Source organism: Coloeus monedula (genome assembly GCF_965178545.1).
Source record: "Coloeus monedula genome assembly, chromosome: 5".
In the NCBI taxonomy this organism is placed as follows: Eukaryota; Metazoa; Chordata; class Aves; order Passeriformes; family Corvidae; genus Coloeus; species Coloeus monedula.
The window spans coordinates 67274665-67302522 of NC_138785.1; the positions used below are offsets into that span (position 1 = coordinate 67274665).

General features: G+C 39.1%; 1 protein-coding gene across 3 annotated transcripts in view; it reads left to right on the forward strand.

The window, feature by feature from the left end:
• Positions 1 to 22930, forward strand: part of LETM1 (leucine zipper and EF-hand containing transmembrane protein 1) — a 28670-nt gene extending 5740 nt beyond the window's left edge. For 2 of the 3 annotated variants that reach the window (XM_082281377.1, XM_082281379.1), the window contains exons 3-14: positions 1507 to 1963; positions 6520 to 6663; positions 7330 to 7467; positions 10441 to 10644; positions 11124 to 11243; positions 12327 to 12458; positions 13063 to 13233; positions 13855 to 14010; positions 14799 to 14933; positions 15493 to 15680; positions 17599 to 17737; positions 19104 to 22930. In XM_082281377.1, the coding sequence (XP_082137503.1) occupies positions 1507 to 1963; positions 6520 to 6663; positions 7330 to 7467; positions 10441 to 10644; positions 11124 to 11243; positions 12327 to 12458; positions 13063 to 13233; positions 13855 to 14010; positions 14799 to 14933; positions 15493 to 15680; positions 17599 to 17737; positions 19104 to 19253 (2134 nt within the window). In that variant the 3' untranslated portion in view covers positions 19254 to 22930. The remainder of the gene's footprint in view (positions 1 to 1506; positions 1964 to 6519; positions 6664 to 7329; positions 7468 to 10440; positions 10645 to 11123; positions 11244 to 12326; positions 12459 to 13062; positions 13234 to 13854; positions 14011 to 14798; positions 14934 to 15492; positions 15681 to 17598; positions 17738 to 19103) is intronic. The other variant, XM_082281378.1, reaches the window with a different exon arrangement.
• Positions 22931 to 27858: the final 4928 nt, after the last annotated feature.

The following is a 27858-nucleotide window of genomic DNA, read 5'->3' on the forward strand; positions in this document are numbered from 1 at the left end:
AAAATTTTTATTCCCTGCAGACTCAGAACCAGTTCTGCTGTCAAAGCTCTCTTCCTCTTGGCATGCAGAAGAGTGTCAATGTATGTAGGTGGAACTTGGTTTGTAGGCCTGGAGCTCTGCTTTTGGGAAATGCCTTAGAGTCAGGGTGGATTGATTTATGCAAGTGTTTTAATCTGGTTTTGAATATATACTTCATTTTCTTAAAGTAATTAAGCTGTAATTCTTATTAGTTAATATCTGCGCAAGTGTGTAGCTTTCTAGCTAACCAAGAGACTGTTTTGTGTAACTGCATATGTTCCAGCAGTTGTCTGACTGCTGAGAGATCAGATGCTAAAACTTCAGTTTAAACTAGAAAATCATGTGTTTTTAAAAAGTAATAATTTAGTCTTTTTTTTTTTTTTTGTACAAAACTCTATGTAAATAACATTGAGTAGACAAAACCATTACTCATTTGAGCATGTAATAATTAAGTTTAGAAAGTGTTTCTGGCTGAAAATTGAGTGAGGTTAACACTTTTAAGTGTATGATAAACCTTTTTTTCCTTAAAATGTTACTCAAGCCTGTAGAGCCACTTGCACCTATTTTTTTTGTTCATTGACTGAAGACAAAAACAAATTCTGATTCTGTTTCGATAGTACAAAGGCTCCATGAAGAAAACACCCCAGTCATTTCTGTCCTGTTGATGTCTTAATGCTGGTATCTCAGTTTGAGGGACACTAATGGAACTCATTTATATAAAATATTTTATCTACTGTTTTATTTTTGTCCTGTCTTTTAATAAAAGCATGTACAATCCTACTTGCATATTACGAGTGGTTCTTTTGTGTGTATAAGGAGTGTTAGGGGTGTTTGAGCAGTGCTTCCCTGCTAACTACAGTCTACATTTAATTAAAGAAAAGAACAAAGTTCTCAACAAGGTAGAAGAGTGTTGGTTCTCTCTGCCCCAAATCAGTACCGTGATGGAAGTTTTTGCAAAAGTTTCTGTTGAATAAGGAAAACTGGATGCATGGTGATGGTAAGAGAGGAACTCTAAATTGGATTCCTCTGATACTAATTCTCTCACTTAGCACCTCTCCCAAGTATACAACTTCTATTTTTTTTGTCTCAAGTGTTTTGCACAAAGAGGTGAAGTAATAGAAGGGACTTTATGTTACTTATGAATTTGCATGTTAGTTTTCAAATGTAGCTTTCTAAATGGAAAGCACATGTGGTAGCTGTTCTTTATTTAATTGGAGTAAAATAAACTACCTTTTCAAAGTTGTACAATGGAAAATTCCCTGCAGGTTAATTTTTTTTTTTTTTGGTCATGAAGTAAAGCCAAGTGTTCTTTTCAGGTATAGACACTGGTTTTAAGAGTCAAAAAAAATTTTTTTCCCTTAAATATGCAGTAGATAGTTTTCAAATTACATGTTTTATAAATACATAAATATATATATCCTTGCAAATGTATATATAAAAATAGCTGATGATCTGTTGCTAATTCTTGAATGCTTTTTTCTTTTTAAGGACTGTACACTTTAAATATTGCACTAGTGTCCCTCCTGTTTACGCCTACTCCAAAAAAGGTCACTATTGTTGTTGGACTAAAGGATCTGAACAAATACACTTTTCTCTTGCGAGCTCTTCTGGCTCATGGACGCCACTAGCAACCGTGGGTGTTTTAGGTCCCCAGTATCTTCCAGTTAGGTGGTGGCATTCTTCACGTCCCCTTCAAGATGACTCCATAGTTGAAAAGTCACTGAAGTCCTTAAAGGACAAAAACAAGAAGCTGGAAGAAGGAGGTCCTGTATATAGTCCAACAGAAGTGGAAGTTGTGAAAAAATCTCTTGGGCAGAGGATTGTGGATGAACTGAAGCACTATTACCATGGGTTTCGATTGCTGTGGATTGACACAAAAATAGCTGCGAGGATGCTCTGGAGAATCCTGCACGGAAACACTTTGTCTCGTCGGGAACGGAGACAGGTACTGAGTCAAGACCAATTTCCTTTGGGTGTCCTCAATGGTTGCTCTGTTTTGTTAGAACTGAATTAGTTCTTTCTGTTGTCTTTTGTTCCTAGAATTAAAATTGCTAGGTGTGTTTCCTTCCTCCTCGCTATGTGGAGTATTTTTGGGTATTACCCCAAAACTTTTTACTTGTGTTGCCCATTATTGAAGATAAATTTGTTATTTTCTAGTTGGACCAGCAGAGGATTCTTCTCTTTTGTCACATGGGCAGCAATTGTGGTTTGTTCTCAAGTTCCCAGCCATGTACCATACATATGATCGCTTTCTCTGTTTTTTCACTCCAGCTGGAAAAATAGAGGGAAAACACTGCTAGTAAAGGTTGTATCTGTGCCAGTTCTGTTCCTGTTTGCTGCTTCATGGGGTTCTTTTGAATGGGATAAAAGCTGCAGGCTGAAATGCATGATTGATAATATACTATTTCAGTTATAAATATATCTGAAATAATTTTAGCCCAGATACATTTCCTTTATTTATGACGTGTTGCTTACATTTATGAAACGATAAAAACGCAACTGATAATTTTAAAGAAAAGGGAGATGAAATCTGGGGTGCAAAATGTGAATGCTTTCAACTTTGGATAATATATATGTATTTCAATAGTAATTTCAGGTTTTGGGTGAAATGAGCATATTTAATTAGAATGAAAAGTTATATGGATATTTAAAAACATTAAATGTGAGCTCGTATATGAAAGGACTGCAAAATATTAAGCTGGTGTAGTTAATTTCTTGGTTTTGGTAAAAAATGCATTGATATTCAACTTCAGTTCATTAGCAAAATATTAAACATGCTGATTTGACCGTTCTCATTTTACTGCTTTTAAGGACAAGATGTTTAAGCAGTTTATACAGATTAAAAATTCAAGTCTGTCTTCCTGCCTTTATAAAAAAAGCATTTCAGCCGTTACTGGAAAGATGTTCTGGAAGAAATGCTGGAGAGCAGGTGTGTGTGCTCTGGGGCAGGAGTGCACAGTGCTGCTTGTGGCACAGTGTGGCGCTCTGCAGTTTGTACCCTGCACACACAATGTGCTGGGTTCACATCTCTGCCCTCAAAACTTCTAGTAAATGATCAAAAATACAAGTATCTGCTCGTTGTTTTAATCATTTCCTGATAAAATTAGGTCACATTTGAACAATTTGTTGTATAAGTAAAGCACATCACATCTTAAATGCAGTATGAAAAAGTTCTTCCTAAATTCACAAGGTTAGACAAGTAGCAAAAATTGTTACATGCACGTGTAGCAGTTTCTGTCTGTGAGTAGGTGTGGTCTCCTCCATCACTGCTTGATGGTCTCAGCATCTTTATGCTCGTTAAGTTTTGCCATCTTCCTTGTGCTGGTACAGGAGTCTGCTTGGCAGCTCACCCAGCTGAGACGTTGCTCAGCAATAAATATAACAGTCTGTGCTGACGTGAGAGGGGATTATGTAGTACCAGAAAGAGTAACTGAGGACAGGGGAAGGTGAGGACTGCAGGACTTCTTGAAGTAGCAGTTCTAGCTTGTGCTGACTTACTGAGAGCTTTGGGGAACTTGGAAAGCCAAGCAAGACAAATTAATTCATGGTTTAAAACAGAATCGGAAATTCTCCAGGGAGAAGATTGGAACCATTGATTTTCCTGCCTCTTTCATATTTACTGAGCCATACTTCTGAGAAATTATATAAACAGCAGTAATATTCCATCAATAGATGGATTTATTCATTTGATTACCTTTTGATTTTGTCATCTAGTGATGATAGGGCTGTCTTTCTCATGTTTAAGTAGTGATCTGGCATTTGGCCTTCCCGGATTTGGTTTTTTTTTGTGCAAATGTTCACTTTTTGTATTAATTCTCTTTTTAAATGAAATGGACATTTATTTGTTTGCAGATATAAATTAGTGTTTACATTGCTGTATCCTGTCTCTTATCTAATGATGTACTGTGTGTTTATATGCATGCAAATGCAGTGTAGGAGATGTAGAGAAAATAGTTTTAATAACTACAGTAATGTTAGTTTCTCAGTCTAGGTTTTGTGTTTTCTGCATTTGGAGGAAGAGGACATCCTGTCTCTGGAATGAGGGCATGGTAGGCTCAGAACCTGGGGTCAGTGAAAAGCAAAAGCCTGCAGCTGAGCAAACCCTCTACATGTTGGGTTTTTCTAAACCTTATTTCAAGTTTGTTTCAACACAGTTCATTTTTTATCAGTTCAACCTTAAATTGTAGTATATTGACTGATTTAAAGAAGTTTTAACATTTTGGTGCCGGATTACCTCCTGAACTTTTAAAAAATGTAAAATAAAAATTGAAGTATATACTGCTTTGAAAGTATTAAGCTGCACATGAGCTGACAGTCCTAGACAAATCTTATCTTCATGCAGACTGACAAATGAGTTATTTCTGCCTGCCCTTTCCTTCCTCATTGGAGGCAATAATGGAAAGATATCCAAGTAATCTAACCACATGAACAAGCAATTCCAGCATGGCTAATGCAAAGAGACCTATTGTTTATGTAAACTAAGTCAATTCCAAAATTCTGCTTTGTACAATTGCTGGCAGGGTTTGATTCAGCGAGGTCACATATCTACACTTAGGAGAGAAGGCAGGAAGAAGTAAAACATGGTACTGTTAAAACCTAACTGCTCTAGTGCTGACTCCTGCAGCAGGATGGTTCAGAACGTGGCAGTGAGCTGGCAAACACAATGGAGTTTGTGGCAAGTCCACCAGCTTTACAAACTGTTCCCTGCAGAGGAGGGAAGAGTGGAATACACGAGCTGTAGCAGCAGATAGAGAGTAGTCACAAGGTTCTCGTGCTGTGCTGCCAAATAATGTGTGTGTAATCGTACACCATTGTATTAGGTTCCTGCGTAAAGCTGTTTTCCTTGAGTCAGCCGAGGGTGCAGTTCCATGATTTGTGAAAGCTGATCCAGGACAGTGCTGCTGTGAAAAGCTTGGTGCTTAAATCAAGTTTTCCTGCCCCACCCCCGCTTGGTTTATTCTGTTCCTTTTCCCCTTGTATGTGTATGTATTTATGGGTCAGTTTTAGCTGGATCAGCGGTGTGAATGTCAGTAAACCTTCACGGCTTTTTATACCTCGTCTCAGGTTAGCATTAGGTTGGCTTATCCAGTGGTAAAACTGCTTCCTTGGAGATGGATTTTGTAGAAATACTTGCACCCACTGCCTGAGAATAGACACTGGGTAAAAATAGGAACTCTGTACTCTATAGAAATTTTGAGATGGGTTTTTTTAGGGAAAAAGTACTTTTCTTCTGAGTTTTAAAATTTTCTTCCAAACTTTGTTACTTTTTTTTTTTTTTAATTCCATGGTAGTCGTTTGCCTTCTATTGTTGGAATGAATGGAAAAATCCTTGAGCCTGTAAACAAAGGACTAAAGCATGCCTTCTGGGAAACTGAATTTTTTTATATACAAAGAAAAATGCCAAACTTTGAATCTGTAGAGCGTGTGCATTCCACATACAGCAGTGCTTAAGATTTTGGCTGGTTTTATGCTAAGGAAATTCTGAATGAAGTTTCACAGGTTTTGTATTTTAGCAAACCAGTCCTGAGGACATGGGATCTGTGCTGGCTGTTGCTGCTGTTCCCCTTGATTACCATGAAGCCTGAGGAGGGGCTGGAGTGGGGAGCACAGGTTTACTTTTGCAATATCATTTATGTTGCCAGTTTTTGCCACTCAAATCCTGCTGTGGAATGACAGTGCTGTGGCAGTAGAGTACTGGAGCATACGTCTGATTTAGGAACTGATGGGATTCCCAACAACCAGTTTTTTCCTTTGTAAAATGAGGTAGAGTCAAAGAAGATCTGCACTCCTCAACATAAACAGAGTTATTAAGCTTTCAACAATTACTGAAAGATTTGATAATAGACTGTACAGCCTAATATATATATTTGTGAGTGTACAGAAATCACAAGGATAGTATTTATTTCGTGCAGCTCAAGATTCCGTAACTAACGCCGCCTGCTTCAGAGGATTACTGCTCTGGAAAAGCAGTGGTTTTAAAAAAAAAAAAAAAAAATCTACCAAGCTGGGCTCATTACCCTGGATTTAAATGTACATTACAATTGTTATAAGGCAGAGGGGGAGGGATCTTTCATTTTATTCTTGGTTACTTAGTCCATAGTAGCTCATGCATGTAAGAAGTGGTGGAGCACAAATAAAGATGCATAAAAGAAGTTAAGCAGCTTTAATGACAACAAATGACCACCTCCTGTTTTCAGGTGCTTTTAAGAGGTTTAAATGAGATACTTGTCCTATAATCCTATTGAGACACAGTGAGGCTTTTGAAATACTTTCTATAGTGTTGAAAACTGGTGAAACTCCAGCACTGTGTAGTATATAGCAACTTGAAAAAAACCCACTAGAAACTGACTTTATCACATCCTTTTACTGTGTTATTTTAAAATTTCTTCATAGCAAATATGTATATATGAACCCAAGTGATAATTGGATGATCAAAACAAGTATTTTTAAAATAAGTATTTAAACTTTAGCTTATCAATATATTTTTTTTTCCCCTTCCAGTTTCTTCGAATATGTGCTGATCTTTTTCGTCTGGTCCCTTTCTTGGTTTTTCTTGTTGTCCCATTTATGGAGTTTTTGCTTCCAGTAGCTCTTAAGTTGTTCCCTAATATGCTTCCCTCTACATTTGAGACGAAGTCTAAAAAGGTAAGCAGGTCTGAATTTATAATCCAGTGATATTTTTTAAAAAAGTTAGAAATTTTCTTGGTGAAGTAATTAGAAGAAGTCTAAGATATTTTTTTTCAGTGTTAGGGTGATGCTTTAATCTTCCTTATCTTATTTTGAAGATCTTGCTTTTTAATATATTATAATGAACCAGTGCCATAGTGGTTTTTATATGTGCAGGTACCAAGCTGTCAGGGCTGATAGTCTTTTGTGCTGTCCTCATCTCCATTTTCTGGCTCCTACAAAGGAGAAATGAAAGCTATGAGATGTTATTTTTCTGGTTGTATTAAAACAGACATTGTAACATTTGTAGTCTTAAACCTTGATATAAAATTTAGTATTTAAAATAGCTTCTTACACTTTTTTTTGTTTAAACTTTATTTCTTTTAGTTAGCTTTTCTCAGAATTGTTAAAAACCCACCAAAAAACCCCACAAGTTTTCACTTTCAGAACACACAGTGAGCTCTTCAGCTCTTCAGCTTTTTCAGTGTGATTTGGAGATCTTTGGGAAGAGTGAATGCCCCCTTGGAATGTGTGTATTATAGCAGCAGTCCAGAATTACTCCACATAACTTGTCTGGGGGCAGAAGTGATACTTAGTCCATGTATTTCTGGAAGGAACTTTTAAAACAAAATATTTTTCTAACAGGAGGAAAGATTGAAGAAAGAATTGCGAGTAAAACTTGAATTGGCTAAATTCCTTCAAGACACCATTGAGGAGATGGCCTTAAAAAATAAAGCAGCCAAGGGAAATGTTACAAAAGATTTTTCAACATTCTTTCAAAAGGTAAAAACCTTGGAAAATGTATTTTCTCTTCCTACAAAAAAATAACTTTGTGACTTTTTTGGTCTATGGTAATTATCAGATAACTTTATTTTGTTGGACTTGAAGAAACAGAATGTAGTAGCTTTTTTAGGATAAATTTCTTTTAAGTAAGTAATACTTCAGTGTGATGAAGTTTTCCTCTTGCTAACTTTGGTGTTCTAGCTGGTGCTTGTACTGTCTAATTCTAGAAGCAGTGTATTTCTGCTCATTTGCTTCTTGTTCTCTTATATGTTAATAAGTTAACTCTAACATGAAACATTGTATGCTCAGTGGTTACTCAGGTAGGTTTTGACCTCTTTTTTTTTTATTATTGGATATGAAAACTGGGAGAAGACTTCTTCTCTAATTAACTGACTGAAAGTTAATGGGGGGGGAAGTAAAATTTTTTTGTCAAGTTTAATTCTGCTTATAAAACAGTTTTTAAGTGCACAGTTGCTATACTGACTAGAACGTGGTATAATCTGAGGTTTAGCTAGAATGTGGTTGCTGTGCTTGGTGCAAAATTCTTCTATTTAAGATCAGTTGCTGACAGACTCTTAAGTGTCAGGCATCTGCCTCCTACATTGATGGCCTTTAGGTTTCACAGCATTTCCTTTCACCAAACTCTAGGTGAGAGTAAGGTACTTCCTGGAGAGATGAAAAATACCCTCTTAAGTCTTCTCAGGACAGTAATTATCTCTGATTTCTCTTAATTGTGGGGCTGCTGATTAAGAGGTGGAGCCAACAACATCCCCAGGTGCTTTGTTGAAAGAAAGGCAGTAGAGAGAGTCCTTTGGAGAGAGTGTGTATTTGCACAGAAAAAGGCACATAAGCCCAGGGGTTTCAGACATGAACTTTACAAGCCCTGTCAAATAGCTTAAGATTTTCCTCCATGTCAGAGCTAAGAGTAAAGTTTTAAAGTGTGGGGTAGTAAGATGATGCTGATAGTGCCACGTAGATCACCTCAGATAATCATAGCGGCAAATTTTGCCAGTCAGTAACTGCTTGCAAAGTCCATGTACTTTGAAGCCTCTATGCAGTCATCTGTTTCTGTTCTTTGAAATCCGCAGAACATTGTAAGCTGTTAGTTATAGCACTTAGTGGCTGAAGCACTGGGCCTGCAGGCTCTGGGAACTTGTCACTGCCATGCTTCATGTTTGGAACATTTCATTTTCTTCTGAAAGAACTGCTACTGAGAACTTACATTTGGCCGTTAATTTCCATGGAAATAAATGATGTTTCACTCCGCATTTGCTGGAGGAAGTCCCAAGTTCCTCTGATGACTAAAAAAGAAGTTTCAAGCCCTGCATTTCTTATGTGTGGGTGTGCTTCTTACAGCTTTATATTTCTCATTTGTGCCACAGAGACAAACTTCATTGATCTCATTTCACTGTACGGGATAATAAATGTCTGAGCAAGAAGAAGCTTAAATGTTTCCCACCTTTTTGCTATTCTTTTGCAGCTGCTTCTGTGGTGAAATATTTGATGCTGCAAGAACCATTGATTACAGGCTTAACATGTCTGCTGCATGATTCCAGAACTTCTCTCTGTTGCTTTGTAGCTGGTGATGTACTAGAAAGCTTCAGTTTGTACTTTTAAGAGACACGTGCTTGGCTATGTCAAAATTCATCTTTAAACAAGGGAGAAAATACTTCCTGTATTTTTGAAGTGCCATTTTTGGCTCCTATGGTGAAGGCACTGGCAAAGTGGAACAACAAGGCCTTTTGACCTTTCTTTCTCCAAGTTGGTTTCTCTGCTACACAAGTATCCTGGAGGTTAATGGACTCAAGGCCATCTTGTCTCCCGATTTTTACCTTTTCCTGTACTCAGTAGCTGCTCACTAAAATATTTGAGTTCGCAGGTAAAACAGGTAGGCATGATAAATCAGGCAGTATAGGTAATGTTAGGTTTTCAACCTGTACTTGATGTCACGTAGTTTTATGTTTTATTTACAGGGTTTAAAAAAACCCAGAGGTATTGGGAAAAGGTTTTTTTGGATATCTGTGTACTTCCTGTTTAGACTGAATGTGTCAAGTGACTGGGAGTACTTAATTGTGAGTTCTGTAGATTTTTGATGGAGTGATGTCTCTAATGAGCTTTTGGTGGCATACTTAAAATAGAAAAATCAACATCTGTATAGGTGATAATGCTTTACTGTGACCTGATGAGACTAGGGAATTTTTCTCCTACTTCTTTGAACTGTTATTTCAGCTTCCAGTAGTTGGATTTAATGACTGGGAAGTCATTGGCAACACATCACTGAAAACCTTAACTTTGCAATTGTACAAACAGTTACATAGAACCTTCATCAGGATGCAGCGTCCTTTCCCAAACAGTGGTTTATACTTTGGAATAACTTCAAGTACAAAAACATTTTCACTGGGGTGTTGCAGAACATCTAGGAATTGAAAGGAAAACAGTATTGTAACAAATGTGATGGTGGAGAGAAGTGGGTAGGTAAGTGTCCTAAACTGTGTTTCAAAGGGACACCAGTGTTGCAAAATTTTTGCCATTGGATGTACTTACTTTTGTTCCCATCTTTATCTTATGTGCTTCTGTGTTCTGTAAGTATGGTACCAGAACAAATACTTGCCAGTGTGACTCCTGTAGCAGCTATTTATTAACTCAAATGTATATATTTTATTTTTGAGTATGTCACGGCGGTGCAGCTCAGATAGACCTGCTCCTTTGTGTACAGATACATCTAATTTTTGTTTTGTTAGTTTTTTCTTAAGTACATTGTGCAGTGTTGTTGGAAACTGTCGACACCATCTTTTGCCTAAGTAAGTTGTTTGTTTTTTAAAAACTTCTTTTATTGCTTCCTTGTGTGCTATTTCTTATCCCAAAAGTGCTGCAAAGTGCTTTACAAGCAAGGAGACTGCTTTTATTCAAAACAATGCCAAACCATAACATTTGCTTTGAAAAGCTTTGTGTGTGTTTGTTTTTTTCTCACAGATCAGGGAAACTGGTGAAAGACCCAGTAATGAGGAGATCTTAAGGTTCTCTAAACTGTTTGAAGATGAGTTGACACTGGACAATCTGACCAGGCCTCAGCTGGTGGCACTTTGTAAATTGTTGGAACTTCAGTCAATTGGGACAAATAACTTCCTCCGCTTCCAGCTGACCATGAGGTTGAGGAGCATAAAAGCAGATGACAAGGTGAGTCATTCTGAATAGACACTGGGTAATAATTTTGACACATAGCAGTAGTGAGTGTGTGTGAATATACGTATGGGGTTTTTTTGGGGCATTTTCCTTTTTTTGTCTTAATTGTCTTGTTCTTGAGCTAACTTTGAACAAAAAGGCTTGAACAGCTTGAAATCGGAAACGTCCTTATTTATTAAGAAAAAAACGGACCTTTTTTTAATCAACCATTACTTGCAATGAAAATAATTATATCACAAAGAAAAACGTTTCTATGAAGCTCTAATTTGTAAGGGAGCTGATAGAAATACCATCTTAAAGAGAAGTATCAGCCGTGACTGGCCGTGCTGGAGCTGTGTGAGCAGCAGGGGCTGTTCTGTGTTACCGTAGCAGCCTCTAGTGGCCGTTCCAACACGTGGGCTTCTGGCTGGGCAGTGCCGGTGATGCCGCTGTTTTGAGCTCGTACACGGTCAAATTTCCTTCCCATTGTGCAGATGATCGCTGAAGAGGGAGTTGATACCCTGACTGTTAAAGAACTGCAGGCAGCTTGTCGTGCCCGAGGGATGAGAGCTCTTGGTGTGACAGAGGAGCGTCTCAAGGAACAGCTTAAACAGGTATGGTTTTGCAAGACTGAGTACACAGACCTAATTCCAGTTGTTAGCTCTGTTGCTCTGATTTTTGTCTTGGTTCTGAGAAGTCGTTTTGATTCTGTTCTCATTAAAAAAGATGGTTAAAACAGCCTTTCTTCTTAATAAGCTTTTATCACATGTACTTTGTAAGTATGTAGTAGCTGTGGGTTGCTGCCTTTTGACTGGACCATGATGTTTTTATGATGCAAATAGATACTTAGACTTAAACATACCCAAAATATATTTGCAATTCTGAAAGTTTGTCTTGTTAATTATTGTATTGCTATGTAAAGAAGTTTTCACCGAGTAGATCAGTTTTTTTTCTCTTGGTGTTGCCTGGTTTAGGGGGAGGTCTGTTGGAACACATCCAGAGGAGGCCAATAATTTGATCACAGGGCTGGAGCACCTCTGTTACGAAAATGGGCTGAGAGAGTTGGGGTTTCAGCCTGGAGAAGAGAAAGCTCCAGGGACACCTTATAGCAACTTCAGTACCTAGAGGGGGCTTACAGGAAAGCTGGAGAGGGACTTTTCACAAGGACATGTAGTGATAGGACAAGGGGGAATGGTCTAAAGCTGAAGGAGGGCAGGTTTAGATGAGATATTAGGAAGAAATTAATTTCTGTGAGGGTGGTGAGACATGGGCACAGGTTGCCCGGAGATGTGGACTGCCCATCCTTGGAAGTGTTGAAGGCCAGCTTGAATGGAGCTCTGAGTTTAGTGGGAGGTGTCCCTGCCCATGACAGGGAGCTGGAACTAGATGGATGATCTTTAACCTAACCCAAACCATTCTGTGATTTTAAGATGCATGTGAAACAAACCACTTGTTCAAATTTTCATTCAATACTTCTTGAAATGCTTCTTCAAACAAAATACGCCTTCCTATATTTCATTGCAGTAGCTGTAATTCTTAGCTGGTTATTGCCTGTAGTTCCTGTGCTGGGATATTGAGTGATAAGTAGTGGTTAAAAACAAAAATGTATTTGCTTTTTTGTGTGTGCTTGATTTTGTCTGTAAAAAAGAAAAAAACATCCTGAAGTTGAAGATTTGTTTTTTGTATTGCACTTACAGTGGTTGGATCTGCACCTGAACCAGGAAATTCCTACTTCATTGCTTATTTTATCCAGAGCCATGTATCTTCCAGATACCCTTTCTCCAGCTGACCAGCTCAAAACAACCCTTCAGACACTACCAGACAGTGCTGTAAGTATTGGTGGACATAGTGTATAACTAACTTTCAGTGTCATGACTGAAAATCTGTCCAGAGAAGTAGATGTTCTTCTCAGTCGTTGCTTTGCCTTGAAAAACTAAATCATAGATAGGTTTATTTGAGTGACCTTCAAACGCAGAAGTTGGGTTGTATGTGGAGAGGTATGAGGATAAAGTAAATACATGGCAATATTGGATTACATGACAGCAGACAGTAATAGCATCAGAACATTTAGAATACACCTTTCACTTGCAAAAAACCAGTAAATGCTTCAGGCTATATAAAGACATTAATACTTGAAAATACATGACGTTATGTAGAGAGAGAAATTGTCAGAGTGGATTGTTGGTAGTCTTGAGAGAAGGAGAATGAAGAATGTGTATGATTTCAGGGTGAACAGTTCACATTTCCACTCTCAAGAAAGAGAGTCATCTTTCTCTGAGAAATGTTAAAATAAGGTAACATTTGGGGGCTTTGACTTTATTCATTAGCATATCTGTATGATCTATCTCAGTCAGGATATCTAAACTTACATTATGCAGACATACCTATATGTATATATACACGCTTTTATTAGACTGCTTTTGTTATTTTTAGGCTAAAGAGGCTCAAGTGAAAGTGGCAGAAGTTGAAGGTGAAAAAATAGATAACAAAGTGCGGCTGGAAGCAACACTTCAGGAAGAGGAAGCCATCAGAAAAGAAAATGAAGAAAAAAAATTGTCTGAAGCGGCAGAGAAAGCCAAAGAAACTCTTGAAGTTGCAGCCATGGTAGGTTCTGCTCACAACCATTGAGAAGTAAATGTCAATAATGATGTGAAAATTAGCATGTTTCAAGTTACTGCCTCTGCTCTGGGTATTGCCTGCAAGAAACTGGACTTTAAATCCACCTACGAAAGATGTGAGAGAATATTAAAACTGACTGCAACACAAGAGTTTACTCTGAAATGTTGGCTCCGTCTTACTTATCTTTGATTTCCTTCTTAATTAGAGCAGTAAGCAAAGACTTCTTTTTCTTTAGTAAAGGTACTGGTTTTGTTGGAGTTTTTTTAAAATTTTCTACACCCCATACTTTAAATGTTCTTATCTTTGGGTCTTTCTATTTGTCATTAACCTGATAATGCTGTTGTATAATATTTGATTGTAAAGCTGCTGTCCTGCTTATTAGTGAATTAAGCCTCAGGAGCTCACAGAAGTAGTTCATTAAATACAAGTGAATATGTTAATGTGAAACCACTCAATAAGTTGCAGTTTTTTAACCTGTTCTCATAAAAATGTGTGTGTATACTTCGGCAACTATTTCTATTTTGACAAGTCATTCTTTACTGATGCTAAAACAGATAATGTTTTGGGTTTTTTTAAATGAAACCTAATGAGGTGTTTTAAATTTAGAAGGCAATGGAACCAGCAGCAGATCTTGTAGCAACTGCTCTGCAAGCTAAAAAAAGCCAGGTGGCAATGGATACTGAACCAGAAGTGGCACGGGCAGGTGCAGCAGTGCACTCAGAGGCACTGATAGATACAGCACCAGTATTGGAAGGCATTAAGGTAATCTGGATAACCACACGTTTTCATACTTCTGAATGTAAAGAGTCAAAGCATCCATGTGAGAACTATGATATATTGTTTGTCTGTCCTTCACTTTTAGCTCCCTCACCACATTCTGTCAGTTGAAAACAGCTACTTAGTGGGTTGAAAATTCACCAATGCAGAAGCTGAAGTCAGCACAAAATAGAGCATCTCCTTTATCTATCTGCATTATTGAAATTAATATACCTGTTTTGGGGGGCATTTACATTATCTGTAGATGGAATGGCCCTGTGCATATTTTATTTTCAGCTTTTCAAGAGACAAGTGTACTTCACAAACTATGGATGTTCATCCTCATTTTCACAAAGGTTATTGAAAATAACCTGATAACTTTACTACAGTTCAACTTTCCAAACTTTACAATTTTTTTTGGTGTAATTTATCTTTTCTCATACATAGTGAATTGTTTCTCAGTTGTTCTAATTACTTAACCTAGGAATGAATGAAGTAAAACATTCTTAAATGAGAAGGTCATTTAAGATGAGATGATCTAATAGCCAAAACTCACATAATCAATCACATTAGCTGAACTTACTACTGGTGCACTTCAAAAAATTATGTACTGTAGCAAACTAATTGCCTTACCATTTAAAATCTTTGCATTAGCCTCAAAATGACCTTGTGATAGTAGTGACGCCAAACATGGAAAAAGAACCTTGAGTTTCTCTTTTTTGCTAAAAGACTGCAAATCTTGGAGTAAAATCACAAATGTGCCTTTCACTAATTTATGTATATTTCTTTTACAGGGTGAAGAAATCACCAAGGAGGAGATTGATGTGCTGAGTGATGCTTGCACCAAGCTGCAGGAACAGAAAAAAGCACTAACAAAGGAAAAGGAGGAGCTTGAGGAGTTGAAGGATGATATCCAGGAGTATAACGAGGTGAAGAATGGGGCATGGAAGTTCTTTTCTTGTTCATGTTTTAGCAGAAATGATCCACAAATTTAAAGATTATCTTTCTTGGTTGTCTGTGTGTCTGAAGTTGGAAGCTCAGTGAATGAATTTTGTTTGTGACAATGCAGAGCCTCATTTGCGTAATATGTTCAAAGCCTAATTGTTATCACTGGAGTAGTTCCCAGCAGATGAGAATCCTGCTCCTGCTCTTGTTCCCAGGGTGACTGGTGGGGTAACAGGAGCTGACTGACTGCTGCGTGCTGCAGTTCTTTCTTAGCAAGTGTAGATGTCAGTATTACAGAAACTTCCAAGATAAGTAAGATGCACCTTATCCGGTCTTATGAAAGATGTGGAAAATAACATTTAAGGGGTGCATGAAAAAGGCAGCAGTGTTAGAATTTATTGTTCTAATTCCATCTAGCTTTGTATGTCCCTACACTTGTATTTCATCTACAAATGGCTCCTGTCTTGAAATGCTGGTTGAAGTCAGTAGTGTCGTGAATTCACAGCAGCAAAAGCTTTCCTCTCTCTTGACCATTTCTTTTAGGATTTGCAAGAGATAAAGGAGCTTTCTAAAACTGGTGAGGAAGAGGCAGTAGAAGAGTCAAAGGCAAGCAAGCGACTGACGAAGAGAGTGAATCGAATGATTGGCCAGATAGACAAAATTATTGTGGAATTAGAGACAAGTCAAAAGACAGATGATGCAAAGCTGGATGGTGAGGATACTTCTGCTGGGTAAGTGACCTGGGAGCACTGGATGTGTTTCTGGCTGTTCACCTTCACTCTTGCTTTTGTCTGACGTGTGGTTAGAAAAGAATTGGTGAATAACTCATTGTTTAGAATGTTGAAATAATTGGTTTTAAAAACAAAATTAACAAAATTTTGCTGTAGATTTTCTCTCTTCTGAGGCTAAATATGTCTGAACTGATGAAGGAAAAAAGGATGTATATTTCCCCAGGTGCTAGTCCTGAAGGTGTTCTGAAAGTCAAAGTGTTCATTAGAATCTTACCATCTTGCCCATGCCTCTGGCACTAACAGGATTACAGGTGAAACCTTCCTTTTAGTCATGCTCCTCACACAGTCATTTTTCCCTGTGCCATTGACTGAAAAGGTGCACAACAGTGTGTGAGCATGTCCATATTTATTGTTATTTAGTAATAAAGACATTAGTGAGGAAAAAAATTGCAAGGATCTATGGTGTCTGGAGAAAAGTGGGGAAATGGGTCTAATGGGAGTGAGATCATTTTACACAGTCCCTTTCCAAAAGATTTTCTTCATTTCAATTTTTTAACACGCAGATTTTCAAAGAAAGATCTTTCCTGATAGTTTCGTTACAAAATTCATTTATCAACACTTATCCAGGTCTTGATATTATTGGAGAGTCTTTCAGGCAATCCTGTGTTAAATGGTCATATACTGCTTGTTGACACTGAAACACCTGAAAACTGAGACATAAATTCTCATGTGATCACAAATGCTGTTATTAATCTACTTTGTTTGCACCATTTTGTGTGATTCATTAAGAGAGTATCCCAGCTCCCAAAGAGCATAACTGAACAGAAGTAAGGATTCTGCTTTTGTTGCTTCTGAGCTCTGTATTTTCCAGTCCCCAGGGCAAACGGTCATTTGTTGCAGATTTTGTGTAATAGCATTATGGCAGCCATATGAGTGCTGCTAGAGAGAAGCTGTTGATCAAAACCATCTGAATTTGCAAACTAACAATACAATGCAGAATCTGCTTGTACTGAATGTAATTGTACTTTTTAATGGATGGTTTTCTGGATAATTTTGTAGGTGATTGTGGATGATTGAAAATTTTAAGTTTGAATATTGCTGAGTTGTCAAAGGCTTGTCTTCTAACCTTCAAGTTGGTGCAGTCATTATCAAGCCACGTCCAGGACATTTAGTGGCAGCTTGAGAAATGCTCCTTGCGTGAAAGTCTGTCTGTGCCCAGAGGAGCTGGGACTACACTGATAAAGCCTTCTGTTTAGTATTTATTGGCTTCACTGTCTCCTGCATTTCAGCTGGATCTGTGCTGGACAATGTTTCTTTAAACTAGTAAAATACATCGGCAAGCAGGGACTTTAGGTTGCAGCAGACAGACAACTTGAACTTCATGAGATGAGTGAGCAGAGAGTGTAACATCTGAAACCTGCTGGTCCTTCCTTCCACAGTGTCTGGTCCTTGACAGGAGCAAATGAAGCCGATTTTAACAAAACAGCTCAATTGCTCAAGTGATCAGTTCTCTGCTTTTGTTTTCCTGTGACTCATTGATTTTCTGTCAGCCAGCCTCTAAATGTAAATGGATGACAGAAACATGGCACTGCATCTTTGGTAAATGGGGAGTGAGGGGACAAAGGGCAGTAGATACACAGCCTGGGAAATACAGAAACCTTTATTTCAAATGCTACTGGATACTTGTATTTGTTCAATAAAACATATGGAAACTAAAAGCATGAGATTCAATGGGAAGATAAAAATCTTGCTGATCAGTAACTCCTTTTTGTTTTTTTGCATTCTGTTCAGGATTATTAATAATCAATTAATAATTTCACAAGCATCTTGCAGTGTAGTAACTTCCAATACTGCCTTTTGTCAGCCTTACTCCTTTGGAGTAATTGCTTGTCATGTAGAGTTTGTGCTTTCTCTTCAGGAAGAATCTCATCAGTATTGCTGAGCTAATTAATGCAATGAAACAAATTCAGAAGATTCCAGAGGAGAAGCTGACAAGGATTGCAGAGGCACTGGATGAAAACAAGGATGGCCAAGTCGATATAGATAATGTTGTTAAGGTAAGTTTGTGGACTTCTTTAAGAAAATAAGGCAAAGCATTCTTCAAACATTGGACCTGTTTTGACATAAATTTGCAGTGCAGTCTTTTGCAAGAGTCTTCACTTGATGCCAGTGAGGTTTTTCATATGTATTATAGATCTCATATAACAGCATCTTGAGAATCTGTATGGCTGTTTTTGGGGGCGGGAGGGGAATCCATGTTTGTTACCCACATTACCTTGAAAGCTGTAGGTTTTCCTGTGTCTCTCTGTCAAGTTCTGTAAAATATGGTAATTTTGTTATTACTTAAAAATGGGAGGGAGTAGAAGAACTACGACTGTTAGCAAAACTCTTGACATAACATCCATAGATATATTTCATATCAACACAAAATAGTAGCTTCTCTTGCCTACTTGTATACTTTAGATGTTTCATTGAGACCTGTATTTCCTGTACTTGAAAGACAGCAGACCACCAGTTGTCTTTTAAGTCCACTGTAAATGGCCTGTGTTTGTTGCCTGATTTGTCCTATTTTCTCATTTTGCAGAACATTCTCAGGTTTTCTCTGCCTTTCACCTTCATTTTCTTGTTTCTTTTTCACTTGGTAAATGTAGATAGGTCCTGAAACTTACTTCCTGCAAGCCATTCTGCTACTCGATACAGAAATAGTATTTAAACTATGGCCAGCTAGAAGATATAGTATCAGCCTTTTGAAACACATTTTTCCTCTGTACTGCCCCGTGATGATTATCTTCCCTATTGCTCTAAACAGCCGTTGCACATTTAGCAACACAGATAAAATGTACCTCTAAATTCTGCATATATTGCAGAATAATTCTAGGAACTTGAGGAGATATGCCAAGAGTACATTTGTACAAAAAGCTATTCAAAGGAATTTGGAATCATTTACTAGATTATTTTTTCATTTGCTTTCTGAACGGCCCACCCCCTCTACCCTTAAGTTTTTCTGAATTTGTGCTTATCTAGTACAATAGGTCATTTTTAATAAAATCAAAATAAAATTAAGCCTATAAATTATTGTCTTAAATACTGTTACAGCAGGTACTGAATCTCAGTTTTCCATTGAAACGGGTAAAATAAATGGGTCTGTTTTACTAATGCTTTAAAATGTCTTTGTGTGCTGCACACACAAAGGTCAAGAGTTCTAAGTCGTTTGGTTTACATTTTAGCTTTTTTTTAATATTCTGGTTATGTTTGAGGTACTGGTTGTGGTTTGAATTTGTCTTCCATGTTAGAAAAAAAATGCTGTTTTTCTTGAACTTGAGAACTGAATACTTTTGTCGTCTTAACAAAATTTGTTGTAGGAAAATGCCTCCATCATGTAAAAACTAAATGCACTCTCAATTTCATTTTATGTTCATGTAGGTAGTAGAATTGATTGACAAAGAAGATATTGATATTGGCACCAGCCAGGTTGCTGAGATTATGTCACTGCTTCAAAAAGAAGAAAAACTGGAGGAAAAAGAGAAAGCAAAGGAAAAGCATGATAAAGAAGCTGCAGAAGCAAAGAATTAAGCTTCAGAATCTGAAGCTAATCACAGTTGTAACCAAAATCTTGTATATCTTTCTGTGTCTAATGGCTTACAAATTACTTGAGCTTTGTGATTATGGAAGTGTTTTGAGCTGATTCTGGTTATAAATCGTAGATACGTTTTCTGACATATGGAATGAAATTTCCGTTAGTCAAAGAAGTGATTTAGTGTCATTCCATACTGATGAAAACAGAATATGCTTCTTTAGCAGTGCTCCTGCCCACAAAAACATGTATTTGCACTCATTGTTGTGGTACAGTGATCCATTAAACTTGGAAGTTTGCTGTATAAATTAAGTGTATGTATCATGGAAAAATGTTTCCCATTTATTTTCTTTCGTCATTACATGGGGCCCAACCTTGCTCTGCTTCTACCTTTTAGCTTTTTCAGAATTTAATACAAGCTTTTTCTGTTCCATCACAATATTACATATTTTCTAATCTGCTAGTGAAGATCCTGTGGCTTCAGTAGTAGCTCTATAGATGTAGAGTTTTTTAAGCTAAATATCACTAAGCTGTTGCCTCACTGACAGAGAATGTGGCATTCTGATCACTTTTATGAATTCATGATTATTATTATTTTCTGTTGAAGGGAAAAATCAGATTTATTTTTCCCTAGAATGGAAACTTGGCATGAAGTTTGCTACTTATGGGTGCCTTAAATTTCATAGAACTAGGGAGTAGAGTATGTTGGTTCTACTCAAAACTCCATGAATTATTAAAGCATTGGAATCACAGGAGCCTTTAAAATAGTTTCAGAACACAATCTGTCACATGGTAAAGTGAGTTAAAAGTGTTTGTCTGAATAGCAGAATGAAAATAATCAAAAGGGAAAAATGTCAGTTGTGATCTTTTTGCATATCTTTTTAAAAATGTAGCTATATTTGTGTGCTTGTTTTTCATCTGATAATTATTTACACCATAACTAGTTCTCTTACCTCTCAATTTTCATCTCAGGTATAAAGTCATTAGCCAGGTATAGTTGGAGTGCATAAATATGTTCATCTCATGGGTTTGCTTACTGTGCAGTCAATTTCTGGTATTGCCAGTGTGCTGATTACATTACTGGTTTTCTAATTGCCTATAGTCACTGTCTTTAAATGTGTGACTACATACTGGCAGTAGGTCAAGGTTTTCTCATTAATATTTCTTCTTAGTAGTAAATTTTAAAGTTTTAAGACTAAAATACTAACTCTGGGATGTTCCATAATTCATGGTAGCCTAAATTTTACACTTTTCTTAAAATCTGTTCCAAAGTACATATAGTGTGGCTTGAACCAGCAGGGCTGTAGTTTGGGTTTTTTATTTTGTTTTTATTTTGCACCCAGTATTATAAAATGTATGAACATTCTTGATTTTGTGTACACTATAGAGAGCACATCTTACAATGGCACTGTACATGGTGATATTGAGGTGGGCAGTTAGTACTTAGTGCTTTTAGTCATAGTTGCATATTTTCATAGAAAATGTCAACTCCCAAGTATATTTCAGCATAATTCCATGTGCAGTATTTATCTAGATTGGCTAAATTATTTGTACAAACTTATTTGAAGTTAGTGGAACAAAAGTTTTGACAGTCTCATGGCTTGCATGATATGGACCATTGTATTTAGTTGTTTCCAAAGCAATATGTACAGTGAGATGTACAGTTCTAGAAAAAGTCAGTGTCTAGTTCAACTATTGAGTTCATATTCTGTACAGTTTGCAAAGAAAGCTGCTTACAGCGAGATCCTTCTGGGAATGACTGTAATTGTATCTGAAGTGTAAAATTGCTGTGATGAAGCTGAAATTTCAAAACAGTACAATCTTTATGGTTCATGGATCCCTAAACAAGGGGGCTGTTCTCTTCCTCATAAATCGAGATTACCTTGGAGATTTCAGCATGAAAGTCACTTTGTAGATTTTTGAAGGTCTGACTTCACTAGGTGCTTTTTTTTTTTTTAGGCCAACGCTTGTATTAGATGAAATTCAAGAATAAAACTGATTTCACAAAAATACAATCTAGAAACTAATTTTACATTTTATAATTTACAGCTAGAATTTCTGGGCTTTGAAGTATGCTAAATTTTTACAGTGGCATATTTTGAATTTGAAAACAATGTATAAGAATATTACTTGACATTCCTGAAACGTGGTAATCTAAAATTGCCTGCTACCTTTCATGGAATATCAAAAACCTAAGAATTGTATTCACTTGAATGCATGCAGATTTAAACCAGGAAAATAGCAGAAAAAGCTATGTTTTCAAATATTTATTGATTGAAGTTTTACAGAGCTTTAACTGGCCTGAAAGTAAATTGGCTGATGGCAGTATTTGGGAGTTTAAGACACTTTGCTGCTGTTCTGTGTTTACTGTTCACTTAAATTTTCTGTGGATTAAATAAGAAGGGAGCCAAAAATAGCTGATTTTTTTGTTTAAATGCCAGTCACAAATGCCAGCTTTCCGCTGTGACCTAAAGCGATCACAGGACTTGCACACCAACCACAGAAAGGACTTTCATGGGGAATACCTTCCTTCTGTTGAAAGCAGGCAAACCCATGGCACCTGGACTTCAACAACACATGTTCTGCAAGCTTTAAAGGATTAGGAAGCCATCAGTGATCCACTTTTACCCAACTTTGAACCTCCCAAGCAGCTCTGTCTCTGTGATACAGGCAACTGCAGCAGATTGGAATAGCTCCAGATAATGTGCTTAGTTGCCTTTGGTGTTGACCAAAAAACCCAGAAGCTGTGGTATGTTCAGAGAAAGGATGACTTCCAAGTGTACAGTAACTGGTCAGAACTTATTCCTGAATGAATATTTAATCAGAAGATGTAAATATTTCTTCAAATAATTTAAAGGATATGTGAGATTCCGATGACTTTGTGACTTACACAGGCAAAGCCTCTGAGCTCAGACTTAGGTAATTGGTAAGATTATTGATGGGGTTGTTGCAGATTCAAATAAGACAGATTTTGACTATAAGCTATTCAGGGGGGAAATGTAAAACACACAAAAAGCTTTTTTAAAGTTCCATTTAGCAACAGGAAAGAAAAGTAGAGTAGGATGCAATTTCCCCCTTCAAAACAAGTGTGTTATAGGACCTATTTTATGAAAAACTTGTTTCCATTTCATCTTAGCCCAAAAGATGGTTTTCACAGAGATTTTCATCACTGACTGCATGCTGTGAGAGTCAGTCTGCCTGCAGGTTAAGTGCCAGAAAGCTGGTTCAGAGTTTGTCAGCAGGACTGCGTGCAGGTAGAGAATAGTCTCTTGCCAGGATAGTTCCTTACCCTTATGTAGGCTTTGTCTGGGGAAAAAGTTACATCTTTTATACAACTCCAAAATACTTCTTGTAACTTTATATCTGCATATCTTGCTGATAATTTTAACTTTAGCTACTTCAGCATGTATTTAAATACTTTTACATTGTTAATATCAAATAATTGGGTATACTTAATTAGAAGAATAATCCCATATTCTGTTCTTTGTATGTATTCCAAGTTTTGCTTTTCAGTTGATGAATTTCAGCCTGTGTTATAAATTTAAGTTGAAAATCATTTGTCTGTGCACTGAGCATTCTGGTCCTGTGTTTGCCATAACGCAGTAGAAAATTTTTATATTAACTGGAGCTTGTGTCCTTTGTTTAGTTACAATAAAAGTATCATTTTGAAACTTAATCTCTCCATTTTTTTAATGTTGGTTTTGATTATTTAGTGTTAATTTCTTGCTCTTCTGATGAAATGCCAGGCACAGGGCTGGATGCTGATGAGCTGTGTCCATGAAGGTAGTGTCCTGTGTGCTTTAAAACAGGATTTGGGAACATGCAGATGTTGAATCTGCTCTCTAGTGTAAAGTGTTTCAACAGGTGGCTGAAGACAACCTGCCTTGACGTGTTTTTAAAATAATAATAAATAAGCCAGGTTGGGTTGTAGATTTTTCCTTCTTCTGCTTAAAGCCAAGTACCAAATAAAAAGCTTTAAAAGTGGCAGAACTTGTTCCTTTTAAGCTTTTGCTTTAAGAATTTCCTTTAATGACCCTTCAATTAGGGTGAAAAGGAGTGGTGTGCCGCAGCCTGGTCAAACTGACTAACAGAGGAATTGGGGTTTGAGTTTGTGAATTAAATGTGGACATTAGCAAGTGCCCTTGATCATATTTACCTGAATTACCAAGAAAGAGACTGACTTCTGGATCCACTGTTGTCTTTGCTGAGATATATTGGTTATATCAGAGAAATTAGACTCTTTAATGAATCTTTATGACGTATTTATAACAATTGTGTGTAATTGTTAAAATCTAAGGGAAAAATGGGGACCGCTCATAGGTTGAGATAAGGCAGTTTACTAAGGCAAAAGCAAAAGTTTGTGCATGCACAAGCAAAGAGGAAAAAAATAAGATTTATTCTCTACTTCCCATCATCAAGCGATGTTCAGCCACTTCCCAGGAAGCAGGGCTGCAGCAGGTGTAGAGGTTGCTCTGGGAGCCAAACACTGCAAGTAACAAATGTCCTCCCTCCCTGCTCCTTTCCTTGGCTTTATATCTGAGCTGATGGCACATGGAATAAGAGATACCTTTGGTAAATTGTGTCCCCTCCCAAGATCTTGCCCACTCCCAGCCCGTTGATGGGGGGAATGTTGAGACAGTGCTGATGCTGTGCCAGCCCTGCTCAGCAGCAGCCAAATCATGGATGTGTTATCAACACCTTTCCAGCTGCCAGTGCAAAGCACAGCACTGTGAGTGAGGGCTGCTGTGGGGAAACGAACTCCAGCTCAGCCAGACCCAATGCAATTACAGACGTGGATTTGTGCATTGTCTGCAAATGCACACAGAGGGAATGGCGACTGCCTGCTCTAATAGCAGATAATGAACGTGTTGCTGTGACTTCACTAGATGGAATCTTCTTCTGCTTCAGGCTGGTGTTGCAGGCGGGCAGAAAACTGGTTGGGAAAACCTCTGACTTCATGACACCGCGGTCTGAAAAAGATTAATATAGAAGCTTTATTGCAAACTATTTTGGTGAAATGTCATTTAGAGGGTGAACTCATCTGCATAGTGGTGGTGAGAGATTGATAGCCTTGTGGTTGTTTCATCGACCTGAGGCTTGAGATATCTGTGTTCAGTAAATGCCCAGTCTATCAATAATACATCGCTTGGCTCTCGTGCCACTGTAACATAAAACCTCCTTGACAGCGACTGGGCAGACAACAAGTTCTCCAGAGCAGAGTTTCTCTGTGCAAGGACCTAGTACAGCATTTTGTAGCAATAAGGCTTTTAAATACCAAATGCAGACAGTGACAAATCATACCAAATGGTTTCTCTGGCTAAGGATTCTCACTTTTCTCACTACTTATATATTTGGTATTTTCTTGAATTATTTCTCAGCGCTGATGTGAGCAGGAGGATGTTTGTAGTGTGTTTCTAATTCCCTGTACCCTCTGTTCACTTCCACTTTTGTGTATTATTGGACATAAATCTTTCTCAGTAGTTAAATATCCTTCACAGGTCAAAATTCTTTGGGGGTTCATTAGCATGTCCAACTTCACCCTTGCCAAGCCTTCTGTGGTTTGCAAGCATCAGTTTCTCTCATCTAACTGGTGTAAAGGATTTCTACTATGCTAGAGATGGATCTAATGCAGATTTGCTGCTTTCCGTCTACTCTTTCTCTCTATGTATATTGGCAGAGCAGCCCCTTCATGAATGGCCTGATTTATGTCTCAGGGAATGCTGCAGCCAGAAATTTGAGATGTCAGGTCTCCTGTGCATGTTGGGAGTGGCTGTGTATTCTCCTTCCCTCCTTTTGTGTTAGCTCCAGCCCAAGAGCCATGCAAGCTTTTTCCTAGTATTTTCTAACTGCATTTTCAGGTCCTTGATTAAGGAAGAGTTTCAGACTCTGTCAAAAGGAGAACTTCTGCAAGGAGCTGAAGGGGAACTGGGAGATGAGCAACAACAAAAAAAATAATTACCAAAAAAAAAAAAGAAAAAGAAAAGAGAGAGGAAAAAAAAGAAGCAAGAGAAGTCTTAGTAGTCTTACTAAATTAAGATGGGAAGTAACAATCGTTTGTGCAGAAAACCTGGGGATCTCTGCAGCCTACCCTAGACTTGTATAAGTATTTTCTTCCACAGATCTAATCCCAAAGCAGTGGGCAAATCAGGAGGTTTTTCTTCTCCATCCTTCCCATCCCCCAACCTTTCCCTTTTCTCTATCCCTTACTTAATATGCAGGACCAAGTAGGAAAGATACATGGAATCCTTGTAGCATTTCAGTTCCCCAGAACCTTGCTTTGCCCTGATGAAAGTGGAGGTGAAATACAGCAACCATTCATGTTTCCAACGAGCATCTCCTCACTGGATGATGGTCAGTGCTTGATCTATGCAAACTCCAGTCATCAGCAGCCTTCATCAAGTTCTACTCTCACCTTCCTCAGTCATAACTACGCCAGCTCCTCTGCGGGCCCTGTGCAGTCTCTGCTCCTAAGAGCAGGATGCCTTTATCCTTCCCTTCGAATCCTGCGTGCTCTTATCACTGGGAGCTGTATAAACCACAACATTTTGGTGGAAACTATGTTCCTAAGATGAGTCTTCAAAATCAAGAGTGATATTGAGAGGAAGGCATGCATGTGCCTATTTTTAGACCTACCTTCTGCAACCATCAAACTATGTGATTAAACTAACACTGCCGTCCCTAAGTGACTCAGTGTGATTTGAAGTTTACCTAAGCCACTTGGGGTCTTTTTCCCCAGAAAATCCTTTATACTCTGAAAATGAAAACCTGTTGGGTATCTAGGTTTTGGACTTTCAAATTCAAGAATTGACTGGTGTCAATCCCAAAAGCCCTTTTCAAATAAATGACAGGGGAGAATGCACTAACAGAAAACCCTTATTTGTAATTTTTATGCCTTTTGGTACATAATTTGTAGCTTTGTGCTCAAGAGAAATCTGATGTGGAAAATAGCTCACCTAGCCAGGCTCAAGGAAGATTTGTAACAGTGAATGGAAATATGCAGGGAGAGCTGATAGTAGCATTTTAGTTGTTCATTATTCCATGTAATTTACCCTGGAGTGAGTGGGAGAGTATAATATTTATTTGTTTTAATTTTGTGAATATAAACACATCCTCAGTCGAGACAAATATAGTAGAAATATAGGATATAGAGAAATAGAAAATTATAGATGTAGTTACAGATGTACCACCAGGCCTGGTACTCTTCCTGAAGCTGTTGCTGGAACCTGGATGCTTGAGAAAGGGGGCAAAGGCTTTGAAACTTCATTTCGGCTTTGAATAAGCGATGCCACGGTGGAAGAAGAAGCAGAAACGTCCCCTGCATTTTTCAGGAGACCAGAGGGAGAATGAATTTGCGTGTCCGAGCCCCAGGACCATCATCCCGCCGGGATCCCGCTGCACCTCGGGACCCCCGAGCCCGCCGGGGCCGCGCGGCACCGCTGGGAGGCGCTCGCCGCCCGCCGGGAGCGCCCCGCCCGCATCCCGCCCGTCTGACCCATCCTGGATCCCGCCCGTCTGATCCATCCTGGATCCCGCCCGTCTGACCCATCCTGGATCCCGCCCGTCTGACCCATCCTGGATCCCGCCCGTCTGACCCATCCTGGATCCCGCCCGTCTGATCCATCCTGGATCCCGCCCGTCTGACCCATCCTGGATCCCGCCCGTCTGATCCATCCTGGATCCCGCCCGTCTGACCCATCCTGGATCCCGCCCGTCTGACCCATCCTGGATCCCGCCCGTCTGATCCATCCTGGATCCCGCCCGTCTGACCCATCCTGGATCCCGCCCGTCTGATCCATCCTGGATCCCGCCCGTCTGACCCATCCTGGATCCCGCCCGTCTGATCCATCCTGGATCCCGCCCGTCTGACCCATCCTGGATCCCGCCCGTCGGATCCCGTCTGATCCATCCTGGATCCCGCCCGTCTGACCCATCCTGGATCCCGCCCGTCGGATCCATCCTGGATCCCGCCCGTCGGATCCCGTCTGATCCCTCCCGCATCCCGCCCGTCTGATCCTGTCTGATCCATCTGGATCCCGCCCGTCTGATCCCGTCTGATACCTCCTGGATCCCGCCCGTCGGATCCCGCCTGCATCCCGCCCGTCTCATCCCGCCTGATCCATCCTGGATCCCGCCCGTCGGATCCCGTCTGATCCATCCCGCATCCCGCCCGTCTGATCCCGCCCGTCGGATCCCGTCTGATCCCGCCTGCATCCCGCCCGTCTCATCCCGTCTGATCCATCCTGGATCCCGCCCGTCGGATCCCGCCTGCATCCCGCCCGTCTCATCCCGCCTGATCCATCTGGATCCCGCCCGTCGGATCCCGTCTGATCCATCCTGGATCCCGCCCGCCTGATCCCGTCTGATCCCTCCTGCATCCCGCCCGTCTGATCCCGTCTGATCCATCCTGGATCCCGCCCGTCTGATCCCTCCCGCATCCCGCCCGTCTGTTCCCGTCTGACCCCACCCGCATCCCGCCCGTCTGATCCCTCCTGGATCCCGCCCGTCTGATCCCGCCCGCATCCTGCCCGTCTGTTCCGGTCTGTTCCCGTCTGATCCCGCCCGTGTGTTCCCGTGTGTTCCCGTCTGATCCCTTCCGCATCCCGC